Here is a 24955-nt window from a genome sequence, read left to right on the forward strand (position 1 = left end):
GTCCAGGCTGACCTAAACTTTAGGAGAGAACTATGGGGAGAGTGAAATGCACTCATCCCCATAGTTAGAGCTGACGGGTGACACTGCAGCTGTCACATGTCAGCTCTATAGATTGAGAACTGAGCGATCACAAACCATTGATCGCTTAGTTCACGATCTTCTCCTTGCAGAGAGTGGCCTCTGTCAGTCACTGCTCCCTGCAGGGATTCCCCCTGCCCCTCTCCGTTCCTCCTGTGCTCATTGGAGGGACAGACAAGGAAGGGGGCGGGCTTTAGTAAATGTCTGACCCCACCCCCCAAAAAAAAACGAATGCCAACAAAGGTCCAGTAAGAGGATATATTCCACAGCAGATAAAACTAGAAATCTAGTCACAGATGATTAACACATAATGATAGATAAAAGCTATATCACTTTTTGTTTAATTTAAATCTGTAGCGCATGAGCAATGCAGGCATTTATAAAATCATTTGTCATAGCCACTTGGTTATGACTTGGTCATAATTTGTTTCTTTACAGTGTCTGTAAAGTCCTAAAGGTTACCTGCAAGTCTTTTCATCCAGGAGGCCTCATCTATGCCCAGATTGTTGACAACGATACGCAGGATGTTGCCCAGAAGGGCATTCAGATGCTCAGAGGTTACACTGGTGCAGCACAATGTGGTTTCATCTGGCATATTCTCTGGCCCTCGTTCCCACCAACGAGGAAGATAATTGCACAGCATGGGCAAAGTCACTTCAATGACATGTGGCATCTCTGTGTAACGAGCACCAGACTCTGCTAGCAAGCTGATTTCTTTCGTCAGGGTTTGCAGGTCAGGGATATCTGGGCACATTTCTTCTACAGAGTTGGGGAGACCCAAAACTGGAGGGAAAAAAAGTTAAAATGACAATTGATTGTACAGTTCCAGACATATTGTTTTTTTTATTAAGGGATTATAGGAAGCATAATTTGCATAAAGTGGACCTAGCCAAAAAGTTAACAGGAGCGCTATACTATAGACGCATTGTGGTGCATGTACCTGTGTTCGCCTTAAAATAGTTATCTGTGTACTATTAAGACCATTAGACCCTTAATTCAAACTCAATGTAAAGGCACGGTTGTTAACCGCATGAATCGCGGCAAACTGCGCATGCGCGAGAAATCGCGGCAAACTGCGCATGCGCGAGAAATCGCGGCAAACGGCGCATGCGCGAGAAATCGCGGCAAACGGCGCATGCGCGGGAATGGCGGCAAAATGTGCGGGAAAACACACAGGAAGTGAGGTAGCTGTCAGTATCCTGGGACTATTTAAGGAGGAGTCAGCCTCTCTTTCATTGCTGATGGTCTTGTCAGCTTGATGTGTTGTATCCTGTGTTCCTGTATTGTTTAAAGCCTGCCTCTGACTTGGATTGCCCTGGACTACTCTCTTGCTTGCTGCCAGCCCTTGACCCCGGCCTGTTTCCTGGACCTTGAGATTGCCTTACGATTTTGTACCTTGCCTGCCCGACCGGATTTGACCTTGGCTTCCTGACCTCTCTTCTCAGCTGCTCCCACGCAGTGTTCGTTTCCAGTCTTCGGCACTCGTGCTCCTCGTTGCCCTGCGCCCTTCTGTTCCAAACTCCAGGGGTCGCAGGACGCGAACCGCAAGAGGCGCCTCCCCATCTTCCAGTCTCAGCCTTAGGTACGTGATACTCAAGTTCTCTCCAGGTCAAGATTGGACATCCCTTGGATAATAAACCCCACCTAATTCCAGAGATGCCATTTGATAGTTAAGTAATGGGACAAAGTGTAGCTCCTTTTTTCGGGGCTTAATCACAAATTGGCAAGAAGCCAAAGCCAAAAAGCTGGGTTTAGGATACATGCATTTATTTTACATTATAATGTGGCAGAAGAAGATTGGTTCAGTGGAGAAGCTGGAAAAAGTTGGAGCTTAATTTAGATGCTTCAAGAACAAAAGAAGGCAGTGGAAGATTCAACCTGCCAGCATCCATCTGTAACCAAAATACCAGCTGATTTTCACAACTACCTAATCCTCATACTCACTGGCACGTTCACGAGGAGACTTGGTGGTGTAGACAGAGTAGATGTTGTATTCATTTAGGTGGGGTTCCAGGAAGGCTACAGGCATGGCAGCAGCAAGTCGTGCCAAACATTCACCCAAAGCTGGACGTTGCCTAAAAATAAGTGGGTAAGAAGCTTTGTGAGAATATATTTTTATACATAGACAGTCCATACATGTGGGTGAATCAACATACAGCCAGTAGTGGTTCGAAATAGTTTTCCTCTTACTTTTCAACGTAGGGGTTCTTAGTGGTACCCAGAGAGTAGATGCTGCACAGTGTTCTGTAGCAGGAGACTTGTACATCATCCACTGGAAGGAAAAGAGACAAAAACAAAATGTTGGTACGGAGCCATTAACATACACATCTTAGCTAGTTATCATGAAAGGGGATATGAAAGCTATTCATGTACAGTGCCTATGTGGGAGCTGCTATTTAAATTTGTGAGTTTTAACACTCACTCTCATTTTGAACATCTGTTTGCCAGAGCTCACCTCAAGGAGCATAAATTCACTGCAGACTGGGATTGCTGGCTGACTGACGGCCGATGCAATTCTAGACTGGTGACATGGAACTACTCTTAACAGCCATATTTATGGTCACCCCTTACTATAGGTGCAAACGCATCTTCTCTTGATGTTCGCCCCTCCACATATGTTTACGTTCTCTCAGCCCTAAAGTCTCTACTTTAGACTTATACCCTAACACTGCTATAAATATGTAGTATATGTATCATTGCATTTTGCAGTGCCAAGATTTGTTCTACTGTAATATATCACACGTTATCCCCCTCCCCTTTGACATGTTATATCCTCCCTCCTGTCCCCCAAGGTTATGAGGCATTTATAGACACCTCTGCCATCGCAGTCCTGTTTGCCAATTACACATAATGTGCTATATTAACTCGATCTTACGATACGTGCCTTAACTGCCTTATGCTGTAATGGTTAAGAACTGATTAGCCCGTTTTTTGTGTTTATCATTACTATGCTGTACCTTTGCCTTTTAATAGGGCTATGGCCGTGTTGTCTCTATAGTAACTTTTGTTTTGTTACCCTGTACGAGTCTTACGACTGCTGTTACCATTACCTGTATTATGTAAAACCTTGAATAAAAAACTATGGTTAAAAATTTTTTTTTTAAATTGTGTGTTTTGCTCATGTTCAAAGCAGTCGTGAGTGAGTAAGATATAAGGTTGTATTTGGAAGGCGAAGTACAGTATGTAGTACCTTTACAACTGTGTACAAATTCTTAAGTTCTTTATGAATTCTAAAAAAATATTTATTTATCTTTATTCTCACTTTGGAAAGCCCCAACTTACATATGACATCATCTCCAAACTGGTGCTGTGCAATGTGCTCGAAGAGCGACGTAAGAACTGGCAACAGAGCCACAGTGGTGTAATTGATATTCTGGGCCACACCCTTGACCTGAGTGCTGGATTGAGATACTTTCCCCAGCTTTAGGTTCTCAACCATCTTCTCTATGTCTTCAGATGCCCCCTCAAAGAAGGAACGCAATCCAGCTTTTACGATTTCTGGGCCAGACTTCATGACTGTCCTGTCAAGAGGAGAGAGAGCGTCACTACCTTTGTTTTACTGAAGATATCAATAGCCTTAGAAATGAGTGTTTGATGGAAACGGATTAAACCTAAACCCACAGGAAGAGGTGCTGGTTTTCTAGAGAGAGCTATGGATTATTGTTCTGCCATCTTAATAGGAACTTTGGGAGGAGTAAGTAAAAAAAAAAGCATCTTTTGCTACAATACAATCCTTCACTGAACATTGCGAAAGGTCCTCATCTCCACCAGATAGCTCTCAGGTTGAATGATGGCCAGGGTCACTCAACTCACTTTCTTTGAGCCATGGATACATCCTCTAGAGGTGCTTCACCACTCTTGCTTGGACTCACAGTACTACTCACAGCACTGAACAGCGCATATGTAATGATGTGTAAGACAGTTGACTTGTTACTGCAGGCACCAGAAATTCTTCAAACATGAAGATTGTAACATGTATGTATTTACCTGGCATCCAGAGAGCGAGCCAAGATATGTAGACAATTAACCACTGCAGGAGCATCATTTCCTGGGGAAACATGGCAAAAGTTAATTTAGAAAGAAGATTAAAAAAATCTTGAAATCAATTCTCCCCCCCTTTCAAGCCACAATTCGCATCACCATTCCAGATAAAAAAAACACATAGAAGGTCTGGCGCTTTTACTATTTCATGCTCTAAAATGTAAAGGAATGAGGGAGTGTGAACAGCAACAAACCGGCTTACCGAATAAAGACACGCGGTGTCGAACAAGAGCAGCCACCTTACAGAACAGGCTAAAGAGAGTAAGAAAGACAGATACAAGGGAAACAAAGAGATAGCGAAAGAGAATTAGAATAGAGAATTTCAGTGAATCAAGAGGAAACTTCCAGCAAATGCGCATCTTAGTGACACGCCAAGCCGACTCTTCCAGAGAACCCAATTTAATATTTGTGGTTGTGACTCAAGATCATGCAATTAAAAAAAAACAATTTTGTATATTTTTTAACCTAACTCATAACTAACACATACCCCTATCCTTCACCCCAAACTAAATGTGTTTCTAAAGTCAAAGCTTTCATTTTTAGATTTGTATAGAGTGATGAGAGGTTAGAACCACTTTCAGGTTTTTATTGCTGTTTGTGTTCCTGATGGGGAGATTCACTGATATAGAGAGAAATCTTTCAAAAGGGATATTTGTTCTAGTGACAACTAAGAAGGGATTTCCCCTTTTTTGGCAAGATTTTCTCTTACTTCCTGTTGTGTCAATGGAACAGGATATGAGGGTCTACCTCTCCAATCAGACACAAAAAGCAAAAATAAATTAATTAATAGTAATAAAAATAACAGTGGCTTAATCACTACCTTCTCTGTCCAAAACTAAAATGCAAAGTTTAGTTTTAGATACTTTAACTCTCAATCAAACCCTTAAACATGACCCAGGCACTAAGATGGTCATGCGACTTTTGTCAAGCAAGGTGGAAAATTGTCAACTGAATAGTGGCTGCAGCCAGTCAGCTGCAATCACTGATCGGGTTTTCAGACAGTTTGGGGCACTGGCTGTCAGCATACAAAAGCCGACAGGGGAGATCTTTAGTATGGATGAGGGAGATTAAGGTGTCTGGTCATCTTAACTTATGCCCCTAAATACCAGCACATTAAAACTCATGAAGCAGGTGCAATGTGCTCATCCTTCCTTATGTAGTTGTTTATTCTATTCTTGGTTTACACAGTACTATGAAAGTTTATTAAAAGCTATTTTAAATACCATCTTGATTATGCTTTATTTGATATATTCACCATTTTGACCTTAGTTGTAAAAACGCTATGCACTGACCTGGCAATCATCTCTTTCTCCTTGTTGGAAGCATGACCGCCGCTGCCTAGGACTTTGGCTGGTGTCGACAAGAAGTAGAGACAGTGGTTCATGAAGTATTGGTTGATCAGCGGAAGAAGAATCTATGGGGGAAGAGAAACGTCCGTGGATTTAGCCCATTAACAAAGTTAGCTCAATTAGGGGGATGAACAATTGAACAACACATGGCAAAAAAAATTATTTGCAGTAACAGTGCACATGTTTGGCCAAGATCCAAATTGCAAAAATGTCCACCTACCGTGTTTCCCCGAAAATAAGACACTATCTTATATTTTTTTGGCTCAAAAAAACACACTAGGTCTTATTTTCGGGGTAGGTCTTATTTTTTTTTTAATGTACAACAATTCAAAGTTAATGCAAATCCAAATTAAATAATCAAAAATAGCAAAGTTAAGAATAGGGTGATCAGGGCAATCAGGGGTGCCTACCTTACCAAGAGCAATTTGGTAACCAATCGCTGGCCAGAATGAGCGAAGCGCGTTTCACTATCGATTCCTCACAGGCGGAGTGCATTTGTTACCACTCCGCCTGTGACAGGAGTCAGGGCTATAGAGGAAGCATCGGCTTATGCGGCTCTGCTCCCTGCACTGCCGCCTCGCTTCCTCTAGTGCTGGCTTAGTTGGCACCGCTGATTCTCTCCCGCGGCTCTTCAAGTTCCCCCTTATGCCAACACCGGCCTTAGGAATGGTTATAACTAGGTCTTATTTTCGGGGTAGGTTTTATATTTTAGCAATTCCCAAAAATACTACTAGGTCTTATTTTCGGGGTAGATCTTATTTTCGGAGAAACACGGTAGTTCAAGAACTAAAAAAAAGCAAAGCCATGTACTCTCAAAACTCCAAATATTAGTAGCCCTTTATATTTGTGCTTTTAAAAATGAATCCAATCATTTTTTTAAACAATGTATTGAGTCTTCTAGAACCAATTATTTTACTATAATTACTTTGTCAGAATCCATAGCATGGCTCCCTGTAGTAGAAAGAATACAGGACATAAGGCACAATCTCACCTTGGCAAAGAATTTGATTTCCCGTTCATGTGGAGACTTCTCCACCCTTCCACTGCTTACAACGGCCTCTAAAAACCCAAAAGAGTACATAAGTTTAGAGTATGATTACACCTAGAGGCTTCCTGCTATGGGCGCAGCACAGGTCACTGCTCAGAAGATTACACCTATAACAATAAGGATAAGCTTAGATCTGTTATAAATATCAACAAAATAAAAGGTAAAGCAGTTGAGATATGTTGTTATTCTGATGAATTAATAATGTTTCACCTATTTCAATGCTGCTTTCAGTTTAAATTGCTTCTACTTGGGTTAGGGTTTTAAGGGTTAAAATTTCTTCTTGCTTCTATTACTTTGAAATGTTAGGAGGGGCTGTGAGGGGTGTGAGGTGGTTTGTCCACTGTATGTTAATGAAGCTTATCAGATAAACACAATCCACAAATTTTAGTCTTCCCATTAAGATAAGTCACTTATTTTTCAGAATGCTGTGGGAATGGGAAAACACAATGAACATATTGAGGGGTTTTCTCAAATTTGACTGCAAAAGTGGAAATACACTTTAAAGCAAAAATGGGCAACTCACAGGTTTTCTTTAGGTAAAGGATACTTGTATCTTAAGTTAATTATTTCTTGGACAAAAATCAAAGGTTCTTCTTAAAATAGAGAACCAGACACTTTAAACTAAAAGCTATTGGTGGCGTCAAAAAGGCAAGAATGACCAAGCTAGAGACATTTGTGACACCAGAAGCAAGATAAATATTTTACGTATTGCATACATCCCTCCTTTGTTTGGTGATATATACCTTGGCCCTGAAAATAAAATCCTCATACCTAAGTGAGCAATGAACTCCTGCGCTGAATCCATTAGCTTCAGCAGTTTCTGAAGGAATCCATAAGCAAAGCGTTTCTCAATGGATGAAGTGTCAAGCTCCATGTCCTTCAATCCTCTGTAATAAAATAAATTGGGATGTTTTGTCAGTACATATTGTCCCAATATTCCACTTTAACAGCTTTTATTATCTTGCTCCTATTGCATTGGTAAATTACCTTTTGTAGTCTACAACTGTTTACATCAAAGTCTATGGAAAAATAGAAACTAGATGATTGGATCATCTATGGTAACTATCTCTCAGAGATCACTTTTAGGGACTTTACCCTTTAATTACTCATATTTTTTTTTCTTTGCTTGATAAATATTTTTTATGACGTGTCCATGTTACAGACCTTGTCACAGCATAACCATGGAGCTGGAGAAACTTCAGCAGCTCCTGTGCCTTTTCCCTGTCACGAGCCTTCTCTTTGGCAGTCAAAGTGTCATAGGGTACTAGCAATGGGTGAGTTCCTCCACCTGTGATAATGTAATACAAAAGAAGAGTATATAAATAAGTGTACAGCACATCATTTAAACTGCTAATACAAACCATAAGCACTGGATGCAATAAACATGAATCAAAAAATTCCAAGAACCAAATCACAAAGGCACCAAACAGCATTTTATTGAATACACTAATCATTCTTAATAACCAATAACTAGACAACAGATTGGAGGGAGTGGGCTAAACTTCGGCTTAGATATCTGTATGTCAGAGAGCCATAGCTTTTGGGGTTCCCAGAGTGCTCAACAATGCATTCACTAGTACATGCAATTACCTGCACAGGACATGCTTTGCATTACTGTAATGCTTGACTAAAGTTACAAAACTCAGCTGTTCACTTTAGAAGTGTTTGCTGGCTATTAAACTGTACTAACTGATGGTATACCGTTTTTTTTGCACCCCTGGCAATTATTGCCTTCCACAAGAATAGAGAAAGGGGTGATTTTTACATGGATTGGGCTCTTACCTTTTGTCTCGAGCTCCAGCTTCTTCTTACGACCCCAAGTGTTGTGATAATTCTCAGCCAGCTGCTCAGCCATTAACTGTTGTAGGAGAAAGAATGCAAAATATGGCTTACATAACTTCAAGATGCTGATCTTTCCACAGATGCCGACACACTAAACCACGTCTCTTTTATCACTACAGGAAAGATATCCCCACCAGAATTCAAAGACTGATGCATTAATTCCACAGCTACATGATGGTATCTCTCCCCCAGGGATTCTCCATGTTATACAGTAGGTTTATTGATGGTTGGTTTTAACAGAATGAAGAATTATGCTGTTTTGTCACCTTCATTCATTTCTACATTGAGAAGTCACGATAACGTCTGCAGAAAATCTCACCAGTGGACAGAAGAAAGTGGTGGGTGATTCATGCCACTCAAAATGAATGATCCGTTTTGGGGAGAGATGGCTTTTAATTGTAGAAATACAGTTGCCTGAATGAAGATGTTTAGGGCTTGCCACTCATTCTAACTAGCTCACACATACAGTAAATGCAGTGCGCTGGCCAGATGTATAATCAACTCATTATTTGAATTACCGGCTATATACAGGCCAGGCAAAATAGAATCACTATCAACATTGACTATATTGGAGAAACCTTCTAAGGCAAAAAAAGGAATACCTTCATACCTTCAAATCCAGTCCCCATTGATGTTGGATATACTGTATAAATAATATCAAGGATGGAGGTTTCCCTCTAGAACAAATATCATTCACATTCATGGGGACAAGGAGAACAATAACAAATATCACCAAATCTATATACAGTATGTCTATCATTTATAGCAGCTTAAATCAATGTATTGTATGCAAATCACATACATATAGAGGAATCTAGTGGGAGACCTCCATCCTTGATAGCATCACTATCAACAGCAATCTCTTATTTCACAAGGTTTGCATGCAATAGCGAGCAGCAATGAAGACGCTGATTGTTATAAGAGTGGGCAGCTCTGAAAATTGCTCAGACTAACAAGGCAAGCACTGACATCACTGCCATCAGTTTAAATCAACTGCCCTAGTATATGGATCAGACATAAAAAATAGGCAATGGGGTTGATTCACTTAAGACAAAATAGGCTGTTCATTTGGTAAGGGAATTTACCCATAGCTTAGTGAATGTGCTGAAGCTCTGATGACTACCAATATTCTATTAAGTGCAAGGCAAAATACAGTCTTTTTAATTTTCCTTGCACACAATTGGGTATTCTTTGCAAAGTGAATGTTCACCACATTTACAGCTAAGGGAAAGTATCCTTCCAAAATGAAAATTCCCTTGCAAAGTGAGCAGCCTATTCGGCCATAGTAAATCAACCCCAATGGCTCACTGCTTTAATCGATTATTTTTTACTCTTTGCATTTGGTTCTGCAGGACATGTAGCAATACACTTTTATGACTTCTATGAACTACAATTCTACATCTTCTTAATGGCTTTGTACCACCAGTTGCATTTATCTGACAGCATCTGCATTTAGATGCTCCTAGGCATATCAGAAACTGGTATGACTGCAACAAAATTGTAATATGTGCATATTAAGCCATTACCTGCAGGTCTCTGGACAGAGTGATTCCAGACACATCGATAGGAGTTGGACTAAAGGTCTGTACTGAGGGATCATAGGTTGCCTGAAAAAAATAATTAAATATATTATGGAAGGATTAGAAGTAAATACATATAGAAAAGATAAAGAGACATACTGTAGGAAATAAAAGGATATCAAGACTTTAGTCACAAAATAAAGACGTTTCAACCTGGGCTGACTGGGAGATTTTCCTGGATTTTGTCTTCTTTTCAATTCTTTCTTCCTCGCCTTCTCTGGCTTTCTCTACCATCCACTCCCAAGCGATCATAGCTTTCAGAGACTCTTTGATTGGCCAGCGATAGATTTCCTTGTCCTGCAAAAGAACAACACGAGAACAACAGAACAGCAAGTGTAAGATTGTTCGTCGCTTTGCACATAATAACATTTATTTAAAATAGATCAAAAAAAGTCCATCATCACCCAATAAATGTATTCAGCATTGGATAGAAGTTACCTTTTCAGAGAAGGTTTTGTATGGCCGTAGCATTGGATGGGTTTTTGCCTCCTCGTCAATTGTTTCCCCATAGGACCAATTATTTTGTATCTGTATCATGGTAAAGGGGGCAAAGGGCAGGGTTTTTTTTAGAATGACAGTACTTCATAATTTATTATCATTTTACAGCATTGACCTAAAAGCTCCTGCTATGAATATGTTTCCATTTTCTTCATTTAGATAAGAAGCCATCAATAAAAACATGACAAGAAACACAAGAAGATGTAGATGAAGGTCATCACAAGTCTACAGCATTGTTTCTTCTACAGACAACTAAAACTAATCAGCACAACTGTAAGACACCAGGACTCACCGCTCAAATTCCACCTCCGACTGTCAGTCCATATACAGACCGGGTGCAGGCTACAATGTACTCCCACTCCTTTGGCAATATTTGTAAAATCAGCCGCACGAAACCGGTATCCGTAAAATCCAGCTTTGTTGTAATAAGTTCCAAATAGGATTGAAGATCAAGCATGTATAGGAAATACACCACCATGGCACCTTTCCCACTCCAACGCATCTCACGCATTTCACCACCTGGGCCTAATCATAGAGATGATTAAGCCCATACGTTGGAGTGGGAGAGATGCCATGGTGGTGTATTTGCTATACATGCTTGATCTTCAATCCTATTTGGAATGTATAACAATAAAGCTGGATTTTACGGATACCGCAAGATTGTACAAATATAATCAGCACAACCAGTTAGGGAGTAAGGAATTTAGATTTCGTAGTAGAAAGGCCTTCATCTGGCAATAACAAATATTTTCGTACCTTTTCAAATGCCCATTTGTCGTGGGTGTACTCTGCATACTTGTTGATGAAGCCATCCAACTTTTCAGGGATGATCACACTGCAAAAGAGAAGTGATATCATTATACCTGAAATATAGCAAGTGATATGCTGGAGAGAAACTGGGAAGATTAATGTAAACCAGCAGAGTACACATTTTGTAGAAGGTGCCACAATTATATGTCGCACTACATTCAGTTATATAATTGGCCATGCTTATATAGAGCATAAGGGGAGAACTAGGCTGGTGAGCAAGGGGGCATGTTGGGCTAGTAGTTCTCAATAGAGATTGTTCACCATTCAGACATTACTTAGAGTGGTATCCACATTCAGTGACACATGCTGGAAACTGGAACGATAGGTATAAACCAGAAGAGTATTCTACAGAAGGTGCTGCAATTTTAGGTCACACTGGATTCTTGGTCATGCTTATGTTAAACATAAAGGGGAGGACTGGGCTAGTGAGCAAGAGAGCAGGTTGCTCACCAGGGGGCAGGCAGGTCGGGCTAGTAGTTTGCAGTAGAGATACTTCACCTTTCAGAAAAAATTTTTGCGGGGTACCCCCACTCAGTGACAAATGCTGGAAGTTATATAGCTATCCTGTTCAGACCTGTGATCAGCATCGACTTGCTTTTTGGTTCTGAGATATCATGGGACAGAATGCCTAGAGCTGCAAAGGAAGCTGATGCTGAACAATGTTAAGATGTGTCACAATAGACCATATAATTTAGGAATACCCACCTATTACTAAACTATTAACCACCTGACACCATAAACTATGGCATCATCTAAAACGGATTCCTAAACAGCCCCTTATAGCCTCTGCTACTCAGAACAACTTTTTCAGACCAAGGATCATCTTACTTCAGTGTCTCTACTGGCTTGGGATCAAAGTTGCCTTCAGCATCCACAGAAGCCTTCTTGTCAGTCTTGGAGGAGTAGCTGGCATCCACATAGTCAGGTGGGATGGCTCCCGCAATGGCACACAAGCATGGCATTGTGATCTTATAGATCTCCGCATCAAATCTCTGCAAAAATAATTTTGAAGGATTAAAATAATAGAAAACCATATGATGGTCTTTATGTGTAAGAAAAAATAATGTCATTAAAAAGCACAATGATGCAATCATGGTTAAAATTCTCAAAATTGCTTGCCAATTAATTTGTGTTACCTGATTTTTTTTTATTTTTTTTTAAATCTTCAGCTGAAACAGTGGTGTTACATCACTAAAGGAACATAGTCCATTTACTTAGCAAAGTGAATAAGGTGAATTATGTTTACTTAAATTATCCAATCAGGTACCAGTACTATTCAATCATCCAATCATGTGCTAGTACCATTCAATTATCCAATCATGTGCTAGTACCATTCAAACATCCAGTCATGTGCCAGTACCATTCAATCATCCAATTATAGGCCAGTACCATTCCATCATCCAATTGTGTGCTAGTATCAATCATTCAGTTATGTGCCAGTACCATTCAATCATCCAGTCATGTGCCAGTACCATTCAATCATCCAGTCATGTGCCAGTACCATTCAATCATCCAGTCATGTGCCAGTACCATTCAATCATCCAGTCATGTGCCAGTACCATTCAATCATCCAATTATAGGCCATTACCATTCCATCATCCAACAGTGTGCCAGTACCAATCATCCATTTATGTGCCAGTACCATTCAATCATCCAGTCATGTGCCAGTACCATTCAATCATCCAGTCATGTGCCAGTACCATTCAATCATCCAGTCATGTGCCAGTACCATTTCCCTTGTACATGTTGGGTTTTGTAGGTGAACACAGCTTCCTCCTAATTATTAAGCTCACTAAACTTTCACATTGTTGCTGTACAGTCTCAGTAAATGAACGCCGGTGTCTGAGGAGTTAGTTTTGAATACTGCCTTTATTAAGATCAGAGGATACATTAGTACCCAAGTCTGTACGACCTTATATTATACTTGTACAATTATCTTAACAATAAAATGTCAATACAAAGGCTAAACATGTAGTGACCTGGTTATACAGTAGTTTTGTTTTAAAGAGGATGTCAGAGCACATTGAAAACCAGACAAGCATAAGATGCTAGTTAAAATATTTATTAAGAACAGTGTCCACAGGAGCAAGCAAAAATCACAAACTAGTCAAAGTCAGGAGCCGGATCAGGTAGTTTTTGGCGGGTTGGTGGCGTGGTCGAAAGACAAATGCCGCATGGGCCTGTGTGCCCGCTCAGCACTGCAATCATCGGAAGCCCTCCCCTCAGCGGGGAGGGCTTGCGATGATCGCAAGTACAATCTGCCTGTCCAAGATGGGCAGATCGTACGAGATTTTAATGACCATACAACCCTCCCACAACGAAAGTCGTGTATGGGCAGCTTAAAACACAATAATACACTTCTCAACGTTACACCCCTTTGCACAAATATAATAATAAAAGCCCCCCCATACACATAAAATAATATACTCCCCTTACTTAAGAGCTCACTAGTCACCCCCAGATAAGCAGGGATCAATCCATCCTTTCTTTCGGCCGGAGCTCAGAACTGTCAGATCTCCAGCCGAAGGAAGCCAGAGCTGACAGGAGCTGCTCTGCGGTCTGCATCCAACACAGATGCAGATCGTGGACCTGACATGTCAGCTGGCTGCGGGTCACATAGTACCGGCTCGCGGGTCGGAGTTGGCAATTTTGAGCCCTGGCCTAAAGTATATGTTTATCCAAAACATTTTTTATTTTGTTTTGGATAGAGTAGGGAAGGGTTAAATCATATGTCAGGTTTTTATCACTGCCAATGTCTCCACTGAGTAGATTCATCCTTTCTATTTATCCAGGTGACTCCAGGAAAGAAAGTGATCAAGAGGTGAGGGGACATCTTCCAGTGACTGTCTAAGAAGGAAATTCCCCTCAGAGATTCCCTCTTAATTCCTGTTGTGTCTTTAGGACAGGAAGTAAAGGCAAGTCTCAATGGGACATTTGAGTAGACTGACCATTTCAAGCAAAGATTAACAGAAAACAGTTAAGTGGCTTTTAAAATTTGGAAAAAAAACTTGCAAATATCTTCAAAAAGCTAGAAATAATGGTGAACTACAGTAAAACTGGGGGAAGAGGAAAAGGCCCATACATCAAGTTTTTAGTTCTAGGTATTAAATCTGCAGTATAATCTACTTATATTTTGCTCTCCCTGATTCCTCCTTTCTCCCCTTATAAACATGCTAATGAAATTCTTAAATAAAACTTGTTTTTTTTGTGTACCTTGAGACCTGATGCAAGCAATGGGCTGTCTCTTGGGAGGTGTTATGCAAATACTGAAATGCCTCGATGGCTAGAGGTAAGTCTAGAGGAGAAGGCTTTCCCTGGTAGGCTGCATTTACATGCAGACCACCCTAGATTAAAACCGCATGTGATGCTGAGCTTCTATGACTGAAAAAAACTAAAATCCAATGAATGAAAGGGGCGGGATAGGGACAGTCAGGGGAGGAAAGCACTACATGATGTTGGATGTCCTCCAGCCAGGAAATTAGGTGGGCTCTATCAGACATGTTGTAGCTTCTGATACTGGGAGAAAATTAGGAAGTGCAGTAAAATCAGAGTAAGCAATTTCAGTCCAGGTGAGGAGACGGTACAACTGTACAAGACTGAAGGGAAGGCCGGAGATCAGCTTGAAGTATAACACTCTTCTGGTGGCATATTAAGTCTTTGGTACTCAGATTTTCCTACTATATACCCATATGACTCAACAGTAGACATGAAAACGTATTATACTGTGGAATTATCAAATGGAAATTGACTTTGAAGTGCACTAGATGTGAATTTGGCCTCCATAAGCAAAACAGTTGTAAATATACAATAATCTGACAGGGAAGATTCTCTATTGAGGCTGTTTATAGCTTGGATGGAGGAATGTGTTAGATTTCCTAGAAATGTACATGTGTATGGCCAGCTTTACAGTTGATGTCTATAACCTCCCTTGCTGTAGCTTAGTAATTTTTGTCAGTATAAATATTCCTTCTAAAAAAGTTTTAGAATAACACTAAAGAGCTGCATATTTAATTATACTAGCACATAGTGTCTATCATGAGTAGAGTAATTTTAGGAGTGGGCTCAAGTTTCTCTGTTGCTCTTTTAGGACTCTTAGGGCAAGTCAAGATCATGTTCTTGCATGAAATATGCTGAAAACTTTGGCTGGACATACAGTGGTGAAGAGTTTGAACCCTTGTCCAGTTTTTACTGCAATCCATGGCTCCTTTACAGCAATTTATCATCAATGCTGTCCTGTGACAAATTTTACCAGACAAGGTAATTCTTCATCAGGAACACAGAGAGCAATAAACACAATTTTCTTTAGTAACATGGGGGGAGGCTAAAACCCATGTCAAGTTCATGACAGCATTGCTCCAGAGGGGAAAGAAACCAGAGGAGGTGAGAAGAGTGAAGCAGTCAATCATCGAGACCCACCTGATCCAAAGGGAGCTGCAGTGAATGCTGAGATGGCGGCAAGAGAGAGGACGACATTTGGGGCTGGTCTAGATTACCCCCAACAGGGAAACACCACAGAGGCGATCCCACAAGCTCATTTAGACCCAGAGAGATGTCAGTTTTAATACAGATTTGCTTTGCATGGAGCGGCTAATATATTCTTAGCAATCGTGCTCTATTCTAATATAGTGTGCCATGGTGGTACAAAGTGGCAGGGAGTGGGTGCTGATGGTGGAAGGGGGAGGATGGACGTTGATGGTGGAAGGGGAATAGGAGCTGGTAGAGAAGAGGGTCTAAAGAACAGAGAAGGTGGAATGTTAAGAGCTGATGGTGGAGGGGGGAATGGGAAATAATAGTTAGAGAGCTGAATCACTGAATGGCATAGAATATACTCTGTTATGAATATACCAGCTGAACATAAATTAAGCCTTTAAACACTTAAGTCACTTTACCTTGTGAGCAAGAGACTCAAATATGCCCCAGAAGAGTTTCCTGGTGAGGTGAAGCTCTTCTTCTGATGACACACCATAGTTGGCCCAGCCAGTTGGAAGACAATAATATTTCCAGCATCGCTCATAGTGATTAGTAAGGAGCTGAAAAAAGAAAAAAAATATCACCATATGACCCACAGTAAGTATACAGGCCTATGAATCAAGACTTGATTGCACCTGCCAGATTTCCCTTTAAGCCTTTCATATAAACATTGTGTGCTAATTTTGAACCCAGCTGGTTTCCAGAAAGGTGGTCTTGATTGCGAGTATTAGTGGACTGGCCCCACTTCCCCAAACTTAAAAAAATTAAACCTGTTTAAAATAGATTTAGGCTTGGAGATATGGGCTGGATATATAAATGTAGGTTAAACGTGAAAGTCCGGTTTGTTTAAAGAATACTCTCTAGGTCTACTACATATACGTCCAATTTTAGTAGTTTTTATTTCAGTCTCCTATCTGCTTTTGCTCTGGAGATATTACAAATAGCATTTACTAAATAAGCGTCAAATGGGAAGATGAGGTCATGATGGGATCTGGCACAACTAGCCAAATGTTGGTTTCCATCACTGATGTCTCATCTGCCCAGCACAGGTGGTGAAAGGAAGTTACTGCCAGATGTTTTTTTGCAAGACATCTATAGATGCCCTTCAGCTACATGAATTTAAAAGGCTGACCCACCATGTCATCCCAGATAGCAAGACATTGTGCTGCAAGTTTGAAAATGACTTGCTAAACTATTGCAGACTTGCCAAGCTTCACAATTTTGTTGCACAATTACAGCAAGTCTGCATTGCAAGTCTCCAGACAGGCGAGCTTGCAGAGCTCTTGCTAAGACCTGCAGGACTCTTGCTGTAGACTTGCCAAGCAAATTTGCTACAAATTCAAAAAGTGTCAACTAGAACTTGTGCTGCGAGTGTTCTGCAAGTCTACAACTTGCCAGGAATATGTGCAGCAAGTTAACAAAATTACAATTTCACCCCGCCACAAGTTTGTAGCAAGTTATCCTTGCTATCTGGGATGATGCATTGGGTGGATCATGAATGGCCTAATGGTTGTTGAGTAGAACTGGCAGAAGTAAGAGATGCTTCATTGGTATGTACTGTATACACATTTTCTGGAAAGCTGCGTTACAATTTAATATTCATAAACTCTAAAAAATGCTGTTTTTTTCATAACTAACATAGTGAAATGCTTTGGAGACCTCACCTTTAATGGCATTTTGGAAAACTCATTCAGAATTGGCACATCAAAGACCAGCCTTCTCAAAAGATGCTGTAGCATGGAAGGACGGAGGTATCTAGCAATAGAAAAGCAATATGATAAGCAAAATATAACACATATATCTGTTGATGAAATAAGAATATTTGAAAAAGTACACTAACTTGAACAGTAGTAATAGTGCAGCCTTGCCTATCAGGGATTACATTATTTTTTAATTTTAATCTCTTCAAGGAAGAATTACCAGGCTGAACATCAGACTCTAAGGGCAGTCTGTCTCCTGCCTCCTCCATAATGACAAAATAGATGCTTTCAAATTTGCAAAATAAGAAAACTGAATGCTTTTAACTCATTTTAACCCCTGCTACAGTCTACATAATGTTTCAGTTATTTGTCTTGCGCTCAGGCAGAAGAAAAGTCAGTGACCCAATTGGTCTTATATCCTGGCAATGGGTTTATTTGTCTCAACTGAGAGGGACAGAATTCAAGTAAGTAACAGCACACACATCTATCCCTAAGAGATAAGACTACACTATGAGATTCTGAGGCTTACAAGTGAACATTCTTTACTAGTTCTTCTATACAATGGCAGTGCATTTTATGACAATTACTTCACTGGTTTAAATGCATTTTCTTGGCAGAATATTAAAGAGCTTTAACCAGCTATGATAATGAATTTCTGGCCACCTTTACTGTTTCACAAATCTTCAGCGAGCTGAGAAAATTATCTAACATAATACAGAAGCTTTTACTTTTAATTAATTAAAAAACAGTTTTCACATAATAAAGAAGATAAACTTCTTACTCAGGGAGGGAACTAATGTATGAAATATATGTTTGTTTAAATGTTAGAGTAGCACCATACCTGCAAAGTCCCATCAGACATTCCTCAATAACATCTCTCTGGGCCTTGGTAAGAGAGCGTCCACGGGACAGGCGGTAAATGGTATGCAACATGGAGTCCACCATAATAGCACGGTGCTCAGTACCAGCAAACAGAGGAGCACATTTGGTGATTAGAGGAAGGACTGCAGAGCAAAGGTATCGGTTCAAAGCCAAGGCCATTTCAGTGGTACTAAATGCAGCCTGAGATTTAATGAATAAATAAAGGACAACAAAAATTATTTTTGAAAAGGATAGAAAAAAAAAACAGGAAAAAAAAAGTAATTAAAATTCCTGACCACTGTCTCTGGCTGCCAGTCTGAAAATGAACTGGAAGCATATGGGTAAATTTTACTGTGAATTTCCTTAAAACAAATTTTCAGAGAGTTTTCACAACTGCCAGTAACCTGGATGCTCTATCATTCAACATGGAGCCTTTTCTTTCAATACACTTGGAAATACTCTTCCTAAACTTTGACATTAAAAAGTATGTATAGCCAAAACTCTATTTTTATTGGATAGAGTAGGGAAAGATTAGAACCGCTTTTGGGTGTATGTGTCCCCGCTGTGGACATTTACCCTCTTTCTTCTACTGACCGTCATCACCAAAATGTTGGGAATACAATATTTTACAGTTGTTAACAGAACAAGGGACATTTGTTCCAGAGAAGACCGTCCAAAGCTGAATTTCTTCTTACTTTTTAGAGATTTACTTTCACGTACTGTTGTATCTTTTGGACAGGAAGTCAAATCTCCACAACAAAGTAAAAAACAAAACAAAAAAAAACCCTAGTGGGGGCATTAACCATTCTCTTCTCTATCCAAAATATAAAAATGTTGGAAAAAGCTATACTTTAAAATTCTCTCTGGGAGGGCCACTAGCAAACTATAGCAAAAGCATGGCTATCTAATATTCTCACACTGGCTGAAGTCAAATCCAGAAATCCTTGCATATTTTCCAATGAAAAACTAACAGAGAACCTTTTGGACACCATGCCCAAATTTAAGAATATTAAGAAATCATAGATAATCCACTTCTTTCAAAGCAACTTTGATCACTCCCTTATAGATTTAGGAACCCCCCTGTCACATAGTTACATAGTTAGTCAGGTTGAAAAAAGACACAAGTCTATTGAGTCCTTCCGTATGCAAACGTTAAACCTCTTTTTTCTGCAGACGCAAAGAGTGCCCCCTTGTCCTTTGCAGTGACACAATTTTGCACTAAGCTCACTATATGGACCATTTATGTATTTATATTGTACATGGTGATCATGTCCTCCCTTAATTGCCTCATCTCAAGAGAGAACAAATTGAGTTCAGCTAATCTTTCCTCGTAGCTGAGTTCCCCCATGCCTCTTATCAGTTTAGTTGCCCTTCTCTGCACTATCTCCAGTTCCACAAGTTCCTTTTTGTGAACTGGTGCTTAAAACTGAACTGCAACATTCCCGTGAATGTTCTACGCCAACAGGACTTTGGACTCCTCATAATCCCTTCCCCTTGCACTACTCTGTGCTCTCTTCTCCTCCTACTTTCCTTAGACCCACACAGTGCTTATTTATCACAATGTCTTCATTATGTATTCAGGTGTAACGCTACAGTACCCTGAACCTTTATACATCATCACTTTCTCGTCTTATCAATGTCTGCTGTAAACTCTGAACTCCTTTCTTTCTCTAAAAATGTTACTCTTGTTAAAATATCTTTATATGAAACACCAAAAAACTATTGAACTAGACACCAAGAATGCACTTTGTTGCACAGTGCCATATAGGGGAAGAAAGGGAGATTCCTTCAAGTCAGGCCTACTGTATATGACTTAAGTAGAGCTGCCTGCAGTGTTGTGCAGAGGAGGAGGGGGAGCCACACTGGTTCCAATTTTTTCTGCATCTCAATGACTGTTTTAGCCATCTGGACTACGAAACCAGAAAGTGTTTTTGCACAGAGAAGGTTGTTGCTTCTTTGAAATATCAGATTGATTTTATCAATTACAGATTTTCCTAGAATTCTTTACTAAAATCAGCCAGAAAAAAGCAGTCAAAGCCACAACAGTCAAAGAAATAGCTGAAGGGCAACTAGACTATAACTACACTGAGACAGAAAAGTAACATACCGTATCCAGAGAGGCTGCAGCCCGCATGTCCGGCAAGAACCCAACTTCTAGAACCTGTAGCAGGAAGTCTTGATTGTCAATGCCGTAAACACGATCCAAGAAGAGCACCATGGGAGCTTTGTGGTCTGGGGCAAAGCTGGCAGACATTTTTGGCTCAATGGTATTGCCATCTGGATAAAACGGAAAACAAAATAGAATGTAAAAATGAAGATGTCCAGCAGAACATTTACTGCAGTCTTTAGTGGTTTCAAGAACTTTAGTCTCTCATCTCATTTGTGCAGATTCTAATATGGATAACAATTCACAAAATGTTCTGTAATTCCAGTGACTGTATCTCTTACCTTTTCCAAATGCTGGTATCTGAAGAGGAAGACTAATAACTCCCACCAAATCCTCAATAGGTACCAAAGAACGAAGGATGGCTCTTATCCGAAGAGCTTCCCCTTTGCCAGCTTGGATCAGCTGGAGAACACAATAGCACAGAGGACAGTTAGATAAAAATAATATGAGAGAATTAGCTAATACAGAGCATTGTGTACATCTGACATTGGCAGTGTTTCGGAGAAGGTCAAACTAATTTTCCTTAATGTCAATCCAAATATGGGATGAAAACGACATATAAACTGCTCTGGGTTAAATGCTTGTGGATATACAGTAGATGCAGCTAGGGAGGACTCTTACACATCATCGAGCCTTAAAGTGGACCTAAAGTCTAAAAATGACTATAGGTCCAGTGGTGCATGGACCTGCACCTGTTCTAATCCCCCCTCGCAGTGCTGAAATACTATTTTTCCACTGCTTTTTGGGTCCCACTACCTGCTGTTTACCCCTCCATTTTAGCCTATTCACCACAGCTTTGGAATGGACTGGCCGCAGCCAATCAGAGTGTGTGCCCCACACAGCCACAGTGAACAGAAGCAGAAATTCATTTTAAGTATTGTAAACAAGCCTGCAAGGAAAAGACAAAGAAACACAAGGGGAGAGATAAAAGGGAAGAGGTCTCCTCTCACTTACATGCATCTCTGGGGCACAGCGGCCCAGAAGGTCAATGAGAGCCGCATAGAAAGACATGATGGCATTACCAAGGTGTACCCGATTTTCTTCATGTGGTTCCTCACCACCATACCTAGCAAATAAAACAGGAGTAAATTACAAAACATACAGTAAAAAAAATTATTATTTATAAAGTGTATTTCCACGTTTGCAACCAAATTGGGATAACACCTATTTTATATATGTGACACGTTCCTGTTCACACAGCATATGCTAAAAAATATTTTTTTAAATGTTTTGTGCCGTTTAAATTGCTTTTACTTAGGTTAGGGTTTATTGGCTTCTTAAAGTGACAATAAACCCTCTCTCCCCGCTCATCCGCTTGAAAAGTTACAGTTTTACAGCAGGGAGCGAGCGTTGGAGACAGGAGGTAAGTTTTTACCTATTTGGTAACTTTTTCTTTTAATGATTTTGCATGTATCTACTGCTTGCTAGCAGTAGATATATGTAAAAAAAAATTAGTCCCTTTAATGGTTATAATTTCTGCTTGCTTTGGTAATGTTATGAAGGGGTGTGAGGGGCTTCAGCATTGTATGTTAACGAGAGAAACACAATCCTCAAATTTCAGTCCTAAGGCTTTATGTAAAGACAGAGCACCGTGAAGGTGCTGAGAAAAACCTGAAATCAACCATGTTGTCTGCTGCAACAAAACATCTAAAAGGTAGGAAATACTTTTTTTTTATTATTATTCATTATGCTGTGTACTGTAAATAGATACACATAACAAACATATAGAGGGGTTTTATCAAATCTGACTGCAAAAAGGAAATACACTTTAAGCTCTAATTCCTAAGTGAAATGACCCACAGCTAACCAGCAGAACTCTACATTGAAGTGAGACCAGTACAAGATGCTCTCTGGTTGCACACTATAGCTTACTGTACTGAAGAATTTGCACTTTACAATGAAAAATCTTTACTGATTAGGACTTAAAGAGTTAAAAGTACTTTTCTCAGCACATGATTCTTTTAAAGGAAGCAGGGAATGTATCATGTATTTGTAACAAACTAATATGGATGCCAACAAGCTGTTTACTTTTATGTGTTCACCTAAAATCACTATGTCTTTGATACATTTCAACACCATAAACAGAGTAGATAAAGAGAGACAAGTATAAATGAAACTGGAGGATAATATTCTGCATATATTAAAAATGGTTTTCACTTACAACTCCCGGCGGCGGTCCTTTTTGACAGTGGGTCCATCTCTTGCAGGGTCCTCAGAGATCTTGATAGCATCTTCAATGGCACCCAATAGACCATTACCTCCCTCTCCTCTCAGGGCAGGACCAAAACACTCCGGGCGTCGGATCAGAAGACGCACCACCACATTGGCATTCTCCTCCACGCTCTCGCCTTTGTTCAAACACAGAAGTACAATGAGCACTATGAACACTTTTCATGCTATCATTTCAAATAATGATAATTTTGATGGGGCACTAAATTTTGTTGACACTGAAAGTATCCCTTGTCACACTCACCATTCACAAAGACAGCGAAACGAAGGAAGTCTAGATACCTCTCTCCGCCACCAGGGTTCCAACCAATGTCTGGATATCCTTTGGCCAGCAGCATGGGACAACTCTGCAAGCCACATCCAGCCAGATAGGACACAACCTACACAAAGACGTCCAAGGTAAGTAACAAAATAGTGTTGGAGGAAATCACTGTGCTCAGTTAACAGAACTGCAGGGCTGGCTAGAAATTGCAGTTCCTGTAGTGCTGAAGAATACAATATGGTTTTAAAGGGAAGGGTAGGGAAGGTAGGCATTGTCCTGTTTTGCTGATGGGTCTAGAGTATTTTGGAAGGGTTAGGCTTTTCTCCATGAAGCTCTGTCCACCTTTACTATCTAAGTGTCACCCCTTTTACATACAGCTTATGTAAAAGAGATTAGGTTGAAGAAAGGTTTGGTGCAGTTTACAGTGATGTCCTGCGATGCGCAACACCAGCTGAAACTGTCACACTTTTTGTTCCCACCACCTGTCTGTACTGCCATTGTAAAAGGCAAACATGCACACAGGAGTCAAGTACAGTGATACCTCGGTTCACGAACTTAATTTGTTCCATGATTCTGGTCGCGAACCGAATTGGTTGCAAACTGAATCAAATTTACCCATAAAGTTCAATGTAAATAAGGTTAATCCGCTCTGACCCCTATGAACGTGGTCGCGAACTGATTTTGGTCACAAACAGAATCAAATTTTCCATAGGATTCAATGTAAATAAGGTTAATCCGTTCTGAACCATATATTTAAAAAAAATTTAACCACAAAAATATGAAACAAAGTACAGTACAGTACGAAGAGAGTGAACACTAAACGCTTTGCACATTCTTGTCACCTTCATTACCGCTCTGCACTTTCTGTTTACCACCAAGCTTGCTCTGCACTTTCTTTGGAGCCATGCCGGATTGAATAATACTGTACAGTACGGTATGTGCTAAAAAGCACACAAAAAAGCTTCACAGCAACTGTGCACAGGTCTGTCTGCGACCGCGATCTCGATTAGAGGAACTTGTTAAAGATGTCACCAGCACACCATATTGTAGTGAAGAACACGTCTGTTTGTTGACGCTTCATGTCAAAACAAATAGCAACGTTTCGGGGGCCACACAGTCATTTCAAACCTGATGAAGGAAACCCTGTGTGGCCCCAAAAACGTTGCTGTTTGTTTTGACATGAAGCGTCAATAAACAGATGTGTTCTTCACTACAATATGGTGTGCTGGTGACATCTTAAACAAGTTTCAGTATTGGCGGCGCCATCGGCGGTCACTTCGAGCACCCACGCTGACAGGGATACTCGGTAAGGAGTGCAGCAGGATTCTGGAATACATATACTCGACTAGAGGAAGCCACAATCACGTGTCAGAGCGGGGAAGATAACTGTGGTCGTGCTCGTCACCCGATGTGGAGTTCGCAAACGAAAGCAACATTTTGCCAAACTTCCTGTTCGCGAACCGAATTGTTCGCGAACAGAGGCATTTGTGAACCGAGGTACCACTGTACTTCCAAATAAACTAAAACCTTCATTAATAAAAGCACCAAGAATCATGCTAACCTCCCCTACATTCCAGCATAGGAAAGGGTCTAATCCCATCGTTGCACTGAACTGCAACACTGGCTAAAGATAGTGATGGGTCCCATGTCCCTGGAATCTTCAGATTCTAGAGATGAAATGAAAATGTCTCAATAATTAGCTTTTCAGTAAGAAATCTTAAGGTCTATGGCCACCCAAAAGGGCAGCTGCTGTCCATAGCAACCACATTCCAGCCATGTCCTCTTTACAGCAGGGTAGAAAATGAAAGCTGGAAAATGTTAGTTGTTATGGGCAACAAAAGGTAACATCTTTTCCTATGTGCTGTAAAACCACATTACCTTTTCTAGGTCCTGCTCTTGTAGTGCTAGAGCCAGCTCATTATTGTCTATTACTGAAGCAGCAGCCACATCAAGGGGAGTAGAGCCTCTCATTCCTGCAATAAGGAGAAGGCATTGAAGACCACTGATCTCCACTCAATGT

At 40.4% G+C, this 24955-nt stretch overlaps 1 protein-coding gene across 1 annotated transcript in view; it reads right to left on the bottom strand.

Moving 5' to 3' along the window:
• Nucleotides 1–24955, bottom strand: part of RYR1 (ryanodine receptor 1) — a 178615-nt gene that overhangs the window by 67900 nt on the left and 85760 nt on the right. The window contains exons 43-67 of the mRNA XM_018555990.1: nt 24814–24908; nt 22918–23053; nt 22606–22792; nt 21399–21510; nt 20726–20846; nt 20385–20554; nt 18258–18478; nt 17381–17471; nt 16136–16276; nt 12075–12238; nt 11193–11271; nt 10377–10466; nt 10092–10235; nt 9885–9965; nt 8299–8374; nt 7681–7804; nt 7288–7403; nt 6460–6527; nt 5412–5533; nt 4322–4371; nt 4066–4126; nt 3361–3599; nt 2269–2350; nt 2023–2153; nt 541–861 (exon numbers count right to left, since the gene is read on the bottom strand). Coding sequence (XP_018411492.1) covers nt 541–861; nt 2023–2153; nt 2269–2350; nt 3361–3599; nt 4066–4126; nt 4322–4371; nt 5412–5533; nt 6460–6527; nt 7288–7403; nt 7681–7804; nt 8299–8374; nt 9885–9965; nt 10092–10235; nt 10377–10466; nt 11193–11271; nt 12075–12238; nt 16136–16276; nt 17381–17471; nt 18258–18478; nt 20385–20554; nt 20726–20846; nt 21399–21510; nt 22606–22792; nt 22918–23053; nt 24814–24908 — 3222 coding nt within the window. The remainder of the gene's footprint in view (nt 1–540; nt 862–2022; nt 2154–2268; nt 2351–3360; nt 3600–4065; nt 4127–4321; nt 4372–5411; nt 5534–6459; nt 6528–7287; nt 7404–7680; nt 7805–8298; nt 8375–9884; nt 9966–10091; nt 10236–10376; nt 10467–11192; nt 11272–12074; nt 12239–16135; nt 16277–17380; nt 17472–18257; nt 18479–20384; nt 20555–20725; nt 20847–21398; nt 21511–22605; nt 22793–22917; nt 23054–24813; nt 24909–24955) is intronic.

This window comes from Nanorana parkeri, unplaced genomic scaffold, assembly GCF_000935625.1.
Source record: "Nanorana parkeri isolate BGI_ZX_2015 unplaced genomic scaffold, ASM93562v1 scaffold221, whole genome shotgun sequence".
Taxonomy (NCBI): Eukaryota; Metazoa; Chordata; class Amphibia; order Anura; family Dicroglossidae; genus Nanorana; species Nanorana parkeri.